The sequence below is a fragment of the Rosa chinensis genome, chromosome 5 (genome assembly GCF_002994745.2).
Source record: "Rosa chinensis cultivar Old Blush chromosome 5, RchiOBHm-V2, whole genome shotgun sequence".
NCBI lineage: Eukaryota > Viridiplantae > Streptophyta > Magnoliopsida > Rosales > Rosaceae > Rosa > Rosa chinensis.
In genome coordinates, this window is record NC_037092.1 from 74,899,138 (window position 1) to 74,912,717 (window position 13,580).

Consider the following 13,580-nt stretch of genomic DNA (forward strand, 5'->3'; position numbering starts at 1 on the left):
GAGCACACGTCACCACTCCAGAAAGGACACGTGTAAGCCAAAGAAGCCCTCGGCTCAGTGACACGCGGCCGAGATGATTTTTGAGCGAACACCTGCTCAAATGTGCTATTGTCAAAATTGGTATACTTTTAAATTTTCACGATGTTATTTTTATTTTAAAATATATAAGGGTATTAGTGAAACATAGATGTATTTTTGCCTTACCATTACTGCACCAATCAAACATCGGAAGGAAAATCAAATGGTCTTTTATGAATGTTTTCTCTGCTTTACAAAATATAGGAAATGAAACCTGACAGGAATTTTTACCCATTCCCATGGAAAAGACAATGGAATTAATATTCCTTCCTTCCGTCAACCAAACAAGTCTTAAGTGTTCATCAAGTTTACAAAATCCATTAATTGCAGGAGTCAAAGAAAATTTATGGCATTCAAAGTCGCAGATAATAAAAGTTGGGATAATCAACTTGAATGCATGGCTATGAATTTTAATTCCCAAGTTAGTCATTACTTCGTTCAAATGCTAACCGTTTTTGTTATCAAGTTTGAATTCTTATAGTCAATACAGTCTCGACAGTTACAGGCAAGAATGCATGGTTTTAAGTTTTAGTTCCTAAGTTAGCTGTTACTCCATTCAAATGCATGTAACCGTGCTTTGATTCTGAAAAGAGATGTGGTTGTGTTGAAGAGACAATTATTTCACTTGCAAACATCTCAAGTTTCAATTCTTGTAGTCATATACGGTCTCGACAGTTACAGCCAAGAATGCACATTTATGAGTTTTGATTCCCAAGTTAGCTGTTACCCCATTCAAATGCATGTAACCATGGTTTGGTTCTCAAATTTCATTTCTTTTAGTCATATACGGTCTCGACAGTTACTGCCAAAAATACGCAGTTATGAATTTTAATTCCCAAGTTAGCCATTACTCCATTCAAATGCATGTAACCGTGCAGTGGTGGAGCCAGAACTTTAAGATCAGTGGGGTACTTTAAAGTTAAAAAAAAAAAATTTAAATTTAAAATATATCAAAATTTTAATAAAAATAAAAAATTAAAATAACATTACGAAAATATCAATATATATTTTTTAAATTACATATTTTATTAATCAAACTTATAGTTTTTAGATTTGAGACAATTTTTCATAATGGAAGTATAATTTATCTATGAATTTAAAATCATATGAGAGAATAGTTTTAATGTTTTTTTGTTGAGAAGAAAGAATAATATTAATGTTTGAAAAAAAAAGAAAGTGCATTGTTGCTAGTGATACTCGAACCTAGGACCACATCCACATGCAAAAAGACTTCTACCACTATAGCAAACCAACTATCAATGGTAATATCAAACTAGAAAGATTTTATATTAAATCTTACTGCGGCACGGGACCCACCGTGCCCCAACGTGGCTCCGCCTCTGTAACCGTGCTTTGGTTCTCAAGTTTCAATTCTTATGGTCATATACGGTCTCGACATTTACTGCCAAGAATGCGCGGTTATGAGTTTTAATTCTCAAGTTAGCCGTTACTCCATTCAAATGCATGTAACCGTGCTTTGGTTCTCATGTTTCGATTCTTATAGTAATATAAGGTCACGACAGTTATTGCCAAAAATGTGCAGTTATGAGTTTTGATTCCCAAGTTAGCTATTACTCCATTCAAATTCATGTAACCGTACTTTGGTTTTCAAGTTTCAATTCTTGTAGTCATATACGGTCTTGATAGTTACTGCCAAGAATGGGCGGTTATGAGTTTTAATTCCCAAGTTAGATGTTACTCCATTCAAATGCATGTAACCATGCTTTGGTTCTCAAGTTTCAATTCTTGTAGTCATATATGGTCTCAATAGTTACTACAAAGAATGCACGGTTATGAGTTTTATTTGTGCTTTGGTTCTCAAGTTTGAATTCTTCTAGTCAATATAGTCTCAATGGTTATAGCCAAGAATGCATGTTTATGAGTTTCAATTCCCAAGTTAGTTGTTGTTACGCCCCGAACCTAGAATTAACGATTTACTTACTATTTGGACGGTAATTGTCGAATATTTTCAATTTTTACTTTCTATCGATATTTTAGTGGCCCTAAAAGTTGACTTTTTGTTCGGTTCAAAATTTGAGGAAATGTTCTTCATGAAAGTTGTAGAGGACTTTAAACCGAGCGCGTGCATATGTGGTGCGTAAAAATTGGACTTAGTATGTGAGAGTTATGGCCAAAATTGTAAAAGTTACTGTTCATGATAATTAATATATATATGGAAGTTACTGTTGGTAGATTTCCATTTTCGGAAAATCTACCTAGCCCCGGTAACTCTCTCTTCTCCTTCCCCTGACCCTTCCTCCCTTTCGGCCCGAATTTTCTCCCTTCGATTTCGTCCCCCTCCGGCCGACCCACGACGAAATCCGGCTATCCCCAAGCTCGTCTCCTTCCCCTTGACGCATCTGTGGTGGTATTTTGTGGAGTTTTGGCCGGAGGAGCTCGATTTTGAGCAGGGAAGGTTACTGTAGCAGTTCGCCATTATTGTCGATTTCTGGCGATTCCGGCCAGCTCCGGTCACCAAACCGGCGTCGAAGGCTCGGTTTTCGACGGAGATCATTTCGCCCCTAGCCTCGAGCCAAGATTTGCCGTGTAGAGGCCGAATCGACAACCTAGGGTTCTTGAATTTATGGGTTATCTTCGCCGGCCGAATTCGACCATTTCCAGGTAAAATTGGGATGTGTTGTAGTTGAGAAAATTAATCAGTGGGTTGAGTTGTAGCTATACATGGAATTTGGTAGCCGGTGGTGGAGGTTGGTACCGGCGCGTGGGTGCCACGCGTCGCCACTGTTGGTGGCGCGTGAGACTGTATTTGGCCGGACTTTAACTTCTGCTGTTGAGATAATTAGCCATTTATACATCTAGTTTCATAATTGCAGCTTTGGGATAGAATTGGAGATGGAATGAATATGGATTTTGATGTTGTTTAATGGTGGAATTGTTAATTGAATTACGAGGAATCCATCCATCGGATTTCCTCGATTCGGCCCTAAAGCCCATACATTAAGGGAATAACATTAGTGAAGAAGATTGGGAGGTTTTGGGGCAAATAAAGATAATGTTAGGGTTTGGTTTTATTTACCGTAATTTAGTTTTCCATCCAGTAATTATGGGTTTACGAACGTTATATTGTACAAGACATGAGGAGGATTCCCTCGAGGAGGGTTCGGATCGACGGTAGGCTTAGCCGTACACTGTGAGTAGACTTTTGTTTTCAAATAAGTGATGCATGCATTTATTTATTAAATCATGTTCTATTTAATTAACATATTATTTTCCGAGCATATGAATTTGATTGCGATTTATCTGTTTTGCTTTCAATAATGATTCTCAGGAAATAATTATGATTTATACCGGTTGTGAGTTTCGATTATTAAGTTGTTATGCTCGGATTCGAATTTATAATTGATGTTGATTTTCGACGAATTGTTTTCGATGTGATTTCCGGATTTATACTAATTATATTATATTTATATTCGTTGATTTGAGACTTTATTTGCAAATTGAGTTTTGTTGGAGTAAATCTCCATGTTTATTTATCGATTTTCGATTTTGGCATTGGGAATGCCTCATTGACAATCTACTTATTCCTTTAGCGTGTGGGACACGCTGTTAATTTATACGACTTTACGAGAATTTCCGGGTACGGTTGGGAATCATACCCGTGTTTTCTTTATTCGTGGGACATGGGGAAGCCTTAAGGATTTATTGGATTTTAATAGTTTTTACCCACCATACCTGGGTCGCTATATTTTATTGCTAGCTAGCCTATTAGTACTCCTCCCTGCTTACTATGTGTTTGTGGGTGAGTAAGAGCAGAGCATGGGATGCTCCAGAGTGTGGGACACTCCGACCCGAGCCTGGGAGGCTCCCTTCTTTGTATGGTGAAATTTCTTCCCCATATTTTATCATTACTTGACTAGCGGGGCTAGTCCGAATTCTTTTAAACAGCGGGGCTGGTATGTTTTTCACGAGTTTTTGAATTTAAAGAAATACGTTTTATAAACGTTGCATGCATCGAGATTTTATAATTTAAATTTGTGGGAAAGTATAAACTTTTCTTCCTTTACATTTATTTATTTTGTCCACTCACGCTAACGTTTTTATGTACTTTCCCCCTGGGCCCTTTGGTTTCAATTGCCCAGATCGCAGCGTTGCTGACCGGCTTAGGAGTGGAGGCTAGCATGACCTTTGCCATCTATCCTCAGTAGGTTATTTATTAACCTACCATATGTATTATATTTCGAGTGTGTTCTTTAGATTGCTCTGATTACTTTAAAAGGGTGGATTTATACGTTTGTATAATTATGAGTGTATGGGAGTTGTATAATATTGGAGGAAGTTGAAAGATTTGATTTGTTGGGTTGTAATTTATATAAATGGTTATGTTTGTGTAGTACGATGTTTATACTTGGAAATTGCGGATTGTTGCTCGGAACAGGGAGACTTCAAGCATAGAAATTTACTATACTTAGAAGTGTTTCCAGCAGGTTTAGGGTTGTCCACTTTTAGGGGAAATTCTGTTGAATTTTCTCGAAAAGTGGGCCCCGCAGGTCCATCTTAGAGTTAGGAGCGTAATTCCGGGGTGGGTCCTGACAGTTGTTACTCTATTCAAATGCACGTAATTATATTTTGGTTCTCAACTTTGAATTCTTATAATCAATACGGTCTCGACAATTACAGCCAAGATTGTATATATTATTTATTCAGTAGTTTTATCTTTCCCTATAAAAAAGACCATAGACATCTTTGCTAGATGTGCTCGACCAAACGGTCAACGCGATTATACATTTTATCTCAATAACTTGTCAACATTTCAACATAATTATCAGGCTTTACTTGTTCTATCTTATCGTTTTTCTTTACCAGTATTTATCTATCTTTCCTGCACTTTATATACCTACAATTTATCTTCTTGCTTGTTATTATCATGCACTATATTTTATGCACTTTACGTTCCTGCAATTTCTTTACCGATATCCACTGCTATTTACTTCCTCCCATTTAATTGATGCTTTATTGTATGCAAAAATTAAGGAAACCTAAAAATCATTGTCATAAATACTTTCACATCAATCACCCACATCACAAAATTTCAACTACTAAGGCTGATCCGTGTTAAAATTTTATATCCAAGATACAGATAACCCCGTGGTCGAGATCAATCATATATTCTTCGGTCCACAATCAGTTAACTAGAAGTCAGATTAATGCAAGATCAAGAACCATAACAAAAGCTCGCCTAGCCTCGAGTTAGCACGACCGTGCACATGTCACTAAGCCAAAATAACACGTGTAAACCAAAAATCCTTCCGCCAAGTGACACGTGGTTGAGACAATTTTTGAGCAAACAGTATCAAAATAATTATAAGTTCTATTTTCATTGTGTTGAGTGACAAAAGAAGTATAAGATCTATGTATAAAACTGGGCAACTTCTTTGAGCAAATCATCATATTGTTTCCATGTTCTTCTGGATATTTTTCTTTTTGTTTGAACAATTCAGGATACCATAGAAGAGTTTATCAGAAGATCATTGCGTGTTGTTCTTTGCGCAATGGTTTCCACGTTTTTCAGGATATTTTTCCTTTTGTTTTTTTATCATATTTTTCACGAGATCTCAGTCCACAACATGGGGCCCAAATAAAAAGCCCACAAAAATCTGTCTCTTCCTTCTCAGAGCAGGACCGCAGAAACAAGTTAACACCACTCCCCCCCTCGGTCTGTTGAAAGTTCAAATCAGTCCTGCTGCTTCCTCCTCCTCCGCTCCACCATGGAAACCCTAGCCGCCGTCAGCTCCCGTCAGCTGACGTCAACTCTCGCATTGCCGTCCACCGTCACCGTCAATTTCAACGGCCGAGTCTCCAGCTCTCTACCTCTGCTTCGCTCCACCGCGCGTGTCCGTTCACTCAGATGCTCCGCTATTTCGTCTCTTTCAGTAGGTACAATGCTCTCTTCAATTTCTGGACTCCGTTGATGTTCGTGTTTCGATTTACATTAGAAATGTACATTTTGCTGCCATGAGCTGAGTAGTAAGCTCGGTTCAGAATTCAAAATTGAAGAAAAATGATCTATGGAGTTCTTGTGAAAAATTTGGTTATAGCACTGGAAATATGTTCAGAGTATACTAATGTGAGGTTTGATTGGAATGCTGCTACAGCTGAACAGTCAGAGAGGTTTTTCGAGGCTTCGAAAAATGGGAATTTAATTCCTTTATACCGAAGTATATTTTCGGATCACTTAACTCCTGTGCTTGCTTACCGGTGTCTGGTTAAGGAGGATGATAGAGACGCTCCGAGTTTTCTTTTTGAGGCAGTTGATCCGGGTTTCAAGGACTCCAATGTTGTAAGATTCTTCAGTCTTTTTGCACATTTGTGTTTGTTTTTGATGTCACCTGACTCTCATTTTTGACAGTACTGGATCATATGTTTAATTTTCTGGGAATATTTGTTAGGGGCGGTACAGTATTATTGGAGCGCAACCAACTATTGAGATCGTAGCAAAAGAGAACATGGTTACAGTTATGGACCATAGAAAAGGGTGTAGGACAGAGGAGATTGTGGAGGATCCAATGACTGTTCCTCAGAGAATCACGGAGGGATGGATACCGCAACGTCTTGATGAGATGCCAGAAGCATTTTGTGGTAAGAGAAGTGCATGGATAACAAACTTGAATTTTACTCATAGTGTTCATATATTAATATCACCACCCCTCTTGTGGTCTTAGATACTTGTCAAGTGGTGATGAATTTCTTCCCGAAGAACACATATTTTTGTTTGTTTGTTTGTTTCCTCTTTGTTTGTGTCTAAGTTCTAAATTATTCAGATACAAGTTCTGGTCAGTCTGTTTTGCATGCACTTTTTTGTTGACAGAAATTCTTTATATAATTTGATGTCATGGATTCTTACAGAAATCAATTTTTTTTGCGTTGTCTAGCTTTTGAAATGACTAATTGGTGTTAAATCTTTGATCAGGTGGATGGGTTGGTTACTTCTCTTATGATACAGTGCGTTATGTGGAGAAGAAAAAGCTGCCATTCAGTGGTGCACCACCAGATGACAGAAATCTTCCTGATCTTCATCTTGGCCTGTACGATAGTGTGATAGTGTTTGATCATGTGGAGAAGGTGCTTTGATCTATGACCGATTATAACTTTTTATTTCTTGTCACTATAGATAAATTTTATTTAGTGGCACTAGCTGCCTTGTTTTCCGTATACTTGGATTTTCATGCTAGGTTTCAATACCTTTGTCCAATTTACTCACTGAAACATAGTGAAATGAAAAATGAATAATTTGATACCATACCTAAATTTAAATGCATGTCAGTATAACATATCTGCTCGTTAAAAAGAGCTTCTTCCTTCCCAATTACTCTTATTCATACATTCTTCATATATTTAAGATCATTGTTTTTTCAATATTTTTGAAGTAGTCCATGGTGTTCCTTAAAGAAAAAAAAAATTCCATGGTAAAACAAATTATTTAATCCATTAATAAAACTAGGAGAATGAGCTACTTGCATTCTTTTGGTTGTAAATTTGCATTTGAACATATTGGTTGCCATGCTCTCTGAGTATAACCATTCTATTTGTTAATCTTGTGACTACAGAAAGCACATGTAATTCACTGGGTGCAATTAGATCAGTATTCTTCAGTTGAGGAGGCCTTCAATGATGGGATGAATAGATTGGAAACACTGGTATCTAGAGTGCATGACATTATCACGTGAGTAATCAATTCTTCCCGTTTCTTTCTATTTTCAAGTGTTTCTTCTTCTATCCTACCTTCCACTCAAGCCACCGTTTCAGTTAAAAAAGATATATATATAAAATAAATGAATGAATAAATATATTAAAATAAAGAAAAAAAGAATATTACTTCTATGGCCTGGATAGCAATAGAGTTATACCACAGCATTTGTTGGGAGGTCATAGCTGAGGACATGGCAGCATTTTGTGGTTGCCATGGTCATCAGAAAATTAAAAAAAATTAAAGGTTTGGCTCATAAAAGTTTGAAGGTACTTTTCAATGTTAAGGGTGAACTAATCTATTTTGAAGGAAAATTAAGTTAGTGCTGGTTGGGATTTGAGTATAAAGTGTGCTAGAATACAATCACTTTTTTTTTTTTGTGATTTTTTGGGTGTTTTACGAATGCATGATTTTCAACTGTCCTTTTCGGCTCGAGGCTGCCTGAGGGCAGGGGAAACAATTGTTGTTCCATACTTTTCATCACATTATTTTTTATCTTAAGGTTGATGTAAGAAGTCAATTCCAGCCCGAGGCTGCCTGCAGGTTCAATAAAGTTACACACTCATCTATTTGGTGCTAAATTGGAGGATTCAAACATGACAAGTGAGGAATACAAGGAAGCAGTTTTGAAATCTAAAGAACACATCTTAGCTGGGGATATATTTCAGATAGTATTAAGTCAGCGCTTTGAAAGGCGAACATTTGCTGACCCATTCGAAATTTACCGATCGTTAAGGATAGTTAACCCGAGTCCATACATGACTTATTTACAGGTTTGCCTCCTTTTGAGTAAACACTATTTGTTGATTCTTGTTTACCGTGCAATCTGATGTTATTCGATTACTTACTTCCTGTGATCAGGGTAGAGGCTGTATTCTGGTTGCTTCAAGTCCAGAAATTCTTACACGTGTTAAGAATGTAAGTCATGGAAATCCAAAAACCTCTGTCATCTGAGTTTTTGTCTTATTAATTTATTATGTGACATTGTTACTAGCTGGGTGCCTGGGTTATTATAGTGTTAGTCATATTGATATGTTTATTTTCCTTTTGTTTTTCTATAACATTCTCATTATCTTTGGTTGTTTTCTTGGTTGTTAATAGAGAACAATCACCAATAGACCTCTTGCTGGGACTGTTAGAAGAGGAAAAACACCTAAAGAAGATCTAATGTTGGAAAATCAGCTTTTGAATGATGAAAAGCAATGCGCAGAGCACATTATGCTTGTTGACTTGGGGAGGAATGATGTCGGGAAGGTTTATACTCTTTTCTCTCTGCTACTTTACTCTCCAGACAGTAAAATTGGCATAAATTGTTGTTTTCAGGTTGATAGAAATTCTATATCAGAGAGCCTTGATGTTTGAAACATTATAGTGATTTAATATTTATTACCATATCACAAAGTTCTCCACAAAGATCTGTTACTTTGGAGAAGTGTCCTCTTTTCTATGACATATTTGATACTCTCTTACTATTGCATTTGCTCTAGAGCTCCAGTTAAGCATGTTGTGGATTTTGTTTCTCTTTTTGGTTCTTGAAGCTGATAAAATAACAAATCAAACCCACTTCCTTTATGTATCCCCTTTCCCTAGACTTACAGCAAAAGAGGCAAACTTTATTATATTTTATAGGAGTATGGTAATTGCTAAACTTTCCATTCCAATGATATTAAATTTTAATTTTCTGAATTAGAATTTCATGTGTCTATTTTGCATCAAATTGGAGACTGAGCATTTGATGGTGTTAGTTCTTGACTTTAGGCCAACCATAGCATGAGAAGAGATACACCATAGATGGAGTGCCCTTTGATTTGCATTGAAATTTTTCAGTCTGATGTGTCTTTTCGAATTAAGGCGACATATTGCTGTACTACCTGTTAAAAACTGTTTCAGCAAAAGAAAGAAAGAAAGAAAGGAAAAAAAACCTTAAATCTGGCTCAGTAGGTTTGTGCGGGGTCTGACCTGTTATTATCTTTTAAATTTTATTAATTTTTTTCTTTTTATTCCGCTATTTTATTGAGTATATAGTGGCCATTATCATATGCTTAATTCTTCCTGCAGGTATCAAAACCTGGTTCTGTCAAAGTTGAGAAGCTCATGAACATTGAGCGTTATTCCCATGTCATGCACATAAGTTCTACTGTAAGTAATCTTCCTTTGCTACACACATAATAATCATGAGTGGCCTTTAGCCTATTTAAGAATCCACGTACTTGTATACAGTAGTTTTACTCAATTTATTCTTGTGCAGTGGATATCAAGAATGTACTCTGTATTTTCATCAGTTTGATGTCACCACTGAACTCAGCAATGAAATGAATTAACTCCACTGAACTCACCACTTTTCATGGTAGGTCACTGGAGAGTTGCTTGATCATTTAAGTAGCTGGGATGTTCTACGAACTGCATTGCCGGTTGGGACTGTCAGCGGAGCACCAAAGGTTTTCATCATGAGCCCTATTGCACTTTTTTATTCTGCATTTATGCTTTCAAAGTTTCTAATTAATTGGTTGTTTGCCATTCATGTTGTCAGAAGTCACCTTAGTTGACTAACATTATCCTGTATGTGCTGAAGAGGATTAACCTATATAGTTGGAAATGAAGTCGTGGACTTGCAACAGATTTAACATGATATCGAGATTCCTATTCTGTCTTAGATGGACTTGCTTATGATTAGATTCATTCTTGAATGACTTCATTTTAAACTATGCAGGTAAAAGCCATGGAGCTGATTGATGAGCTGGAAGTGACTAGACGTGGTCCATACAGTGGCGGTTTTGGAGGAATTTCATTTTCTGGAAACATGGACATCGCCCTTGCTCTGAGAACTATTGTTTTCCCAACTAGCTTTCGATATGATACAATGTATTCATACAAGGACACAAATAAGCGGCGAGAGTGGGTTGCTCATCTCCAAGCCGGAGCTGGAATTGTGGCCGACAGTGTTCCAGCCGAGGAGCAGAGAGAGTGTGAGAACAAAGCTGCTGGTCTTGCACGGGCTATCGATCTTGCAGAGTCATCGTTTGTTGATAACTGAATAAATTTTTCTTCACTTTCAGATTCTGTTTTTTTTTATTTTATGTAATTCCGAGTTTGCCCAAGAATTGAGGAATTTTTCCCGATTTATAATGCAAGTTTGAAGGGAAAAGATAATGTCTCAGATGTTGGGAATGCACTTAATCTTGACGACGTCAAAAACAATGACAAACTTTGTGCAATTTGCGACAAAGAAACAACGAGATAAACTGAAAATACTGGACCGAACGATAATGTATCAGTTTATAGTCAATAATTCTTCTGACAGTGAGTATATGAGTATACAACTGCTTAAAGTTGTTTATGTGATGGTGAAACTGAGACCAAAAGACCTTAATTTTTAAGCTTCTTTGCAATTCCAGCCACGTATTTACCCTGGTAAAAGGCTTGTTGTAGTTCCAGCTCTGTTGGTTGACGAGATCCATCTGCTGCAAATGTTCCAGCACCATAAGAAGAGCCACCCTTCACCTCGTTCATTTCATACATGCCCTTTCCAAATGTGTACCCAAGAGGGACAAATATCATGCCATGATGTGCCAACTGTGTTACTGCCGTTAATCTGCAGATGTAGAACATGGAATGAAAATGAATGAACTTCACGAAATCAGATTGTATTATACAAGTGAAAATAAAAATTCTTCTCTTTTTGGGGTATAAAACCCCAAACAGAGGCCAAAGGGAAAGGGGGAAGTTCGAATTCTGGCCTCAAGTGTTGTCTAAGGCTCAGTATTATTGGAGCTACAAGTCACCATAAGTGAAATGAATATTATTGTCCTTGTGGAAGAAAGTAGACACAACACTATAAGGTCTTCCCTAAGTTTTATCTCATATTCGTTGATGAAGTCTATGCACGAACGGTAAATGGAGTCAATGACACAAACAAGTATCCAAGACTAATCAAGTGAACTGGTTTATAAATGGAAGGTTTTAAGGAGAAGTGGAAACTCACGCAGTAAGCTCCTGGCCTCCCCCATGAAATCCAGTACTCCAGAAGATTCCAGCAGGTTTGCCGGCAAGTGCTTGTGTTTCCCATATTTCATGACTGGCGTCAAAGAAGGCCTTGCATTGAGCCGACATCACACCAAAACGCGATGGAAATCCAAAGAGAAAACCATCCGCTTCCACAAGTTGTTCTGGCCTTATCTCTGGCACATCATTTGCCTTAGGAGGGGCCTTCATCTTTTGCAATATTACATCAGAAAGTGTCTCAGGCACCTGCTCCATTCTAATCAAGTCAAAACAAAGCTCCATTCAGAATATTAAAGGGCCACTACCGTAGTAGAATTCGGCTATCTTGATAGTTGTGATGAGTAATAAAGATGATTGTGATCATTCAATATCAAAGATGACTGCAATCAAAATCAATGAGATCAATTACCTGCCAAAGTGTTCCTTCAACACCTTCCACTGCATTAACTCCTCGCTGTACTTCTCGTGCCATAGTCTCCACATGTCCATGTAAAGAGTAGTACCTGCAAGAAGTAGTTTCAAGATCCAAAGTCTGTTCAGGGAGAAGTTTTTAAGGAAACAAATAGGAATGGTCCAAGTTCATTAAATGATGCATGTATGCAAGAAAAAAAGGGAGATATAGAAATACTTACACTATGTATATCTTGGTGGTAGCCATACAGATAGACTACTGGTAGGAATTTGATCCTGATTCCTGACTTCCAACTATTTATGCAAGTACAATTGCTTCCCTGACAAATGCAACCCACATAAGGAATGAGAGATGATAGTTGACGTGCAAATAAATATTTGTTGATTCACATCACTTACGCTCATTAGTACAAGCTACAGTACATAGACGAAAAGCAAAGAGGAATGGTGAAGAATTTTGGTGAAAGTGTGCCAACGATATGGATCTATTCAAAACCAAATGATAATCCTTAATTGATACCAAATGATAATCCTAAACCCCCTAAACTACATGGATCCATTCAAAACCAAATGATAATCCTTAATTGATACAATAGGGAACAACATGGCATAATTTTGCCGATAAAGGTCTAATGAGGATTACTACTTAGAGAAGGCTCTCGATCACTTCAAGAGAGGAGAAAATTCACAGAGAGCAAAAGTGTTTGATGAATATCTCCCATAAATGGTATGATTTTGAATTCAAGAATATCCCAGTCTCTGATATGTTTTATAAAAACAGACATTCATCTCATGACTCCTCATTACAAGAAGTATTTGGAAACTAAAAGGCAGCCAAGGTAGAGTGCATAAGTTATGGAAGTAGAAGAAATTAAAATAATGAAAATACAGAAACAGAACCTCATCCTTCTCCTATGATCCAATTTCCAAGTTATTGCAAAGTTTGCAACTAACTATGAGATTCAATTATGCAATAACATAACCTACAATTAGTCAATATCAAGATCAAAACTCAAGTCTACAAGACCTAAACATATCAAAAGCTCATAAACAATGGAAAATCATTTTTTTTTTCTTCCACTTATTAGCACAAACCCAGATCATCAAACAGTCAGACAGTGCAAAACAACTGCTATATGATCAATTTGAGGACAAGAAAAGGAGCTAAGAGTATGTTGGTGGTACCTTGAAAATGCAGAGTCAGGGTATGGAGGTAGGAGAAGAAGATGATAAAGATGATGATCCAGTTTTAGTTTCGAGCCAACTCAGCCAAGTGTTTACGAAGCGGAAACAATAAAGTAACGTGTTAGCTAACTATATTATTATCACTATGACATGGCATAGTCTTGTCGTGATTTTGTTTCTTCTGCTTCATCATTGTCTT

The 13,580-nt window shown here is 37.1% G+C and overlaps 2 protein-coding genes across 4 annotated transcripts; one reads left to right on the forward strand and one right to left on the reverse strand.

Annotated features, from left to right (window-relative positions):
- The first annotated feature begins 5,713 nt into the window (after nt 1-5,713).
- LOC112165583 (anthranilate synthase alpha subunit 2, chloroplastic) lies at nt 5,714-10,817 on the forward strand. The gene is made up of 11 exons (XM_024302145.2): nt 5,714-5,973; nt 6,192-6,376; nt 6,486-6,675; nt 7,007-7,158; nt 7,644-7,759; nt 8,310-8,556; nt 8,645-8,701; nt 8,885-9,037; nt 9,842-9,922; nt 10,135-10,221; nt 10,494-10,817. Exons 1-11 carry the CDS (start codon nt 5,805-5,807, stop codon nt 10,815-10,817), a joined length of 1,761 nt encoding a protein of 586 aa, XP_024157913.1. The 5' UTR covers nt 5,714-5,804.
- Nucleotides 10,818-10,937: 120 nt separating this feature from the next.
- On the reverse strand, nt 10,938-13,528 carry LOC112165589 (probable NAD(P)H dehydrogenase (quinone) FQR1-like 3). 3 transcript variants are annotated; one of them, XM_024302159.2, is made up of 5 exons: nt 13,382-13,528; nt 12,418-12,516; nt 12,195-12,288; nt 11,766-12,031; nt 10,938-11,375 (listed from the first exon to the last, which is right to left on the reverse strand). In XM_024302159.2, the coding sequence occupies exons 2-5, from the start codon at nt 12,441-12,443 to the stop codon at nt 11,150-11,152; spliced, it is 612 nt and encodes a 203-aa protein (XP_024157927.1). In that variant the 5' UTR covers nt 12,444-12,516; nt 13,382-13,528; the 3' UTR covers nt 10,938-11,149. The 3 variants fall into 3 exon arrangements, with proteins under 3 accessions (XP_024157927.1, XP_024157929.1, XP_040362483.1); XM_024302161.2 differs by having other exon boundaries at nt 11,766-12,041; nt 13,382-13,440; XM_040506549.1 differs by lacking the exon at nt 13,382-13,528 and adding an exon at nt 13,097-13,121.
- Nucleotides 13,529-13,580: the final 52 nt, after the last annotated feature.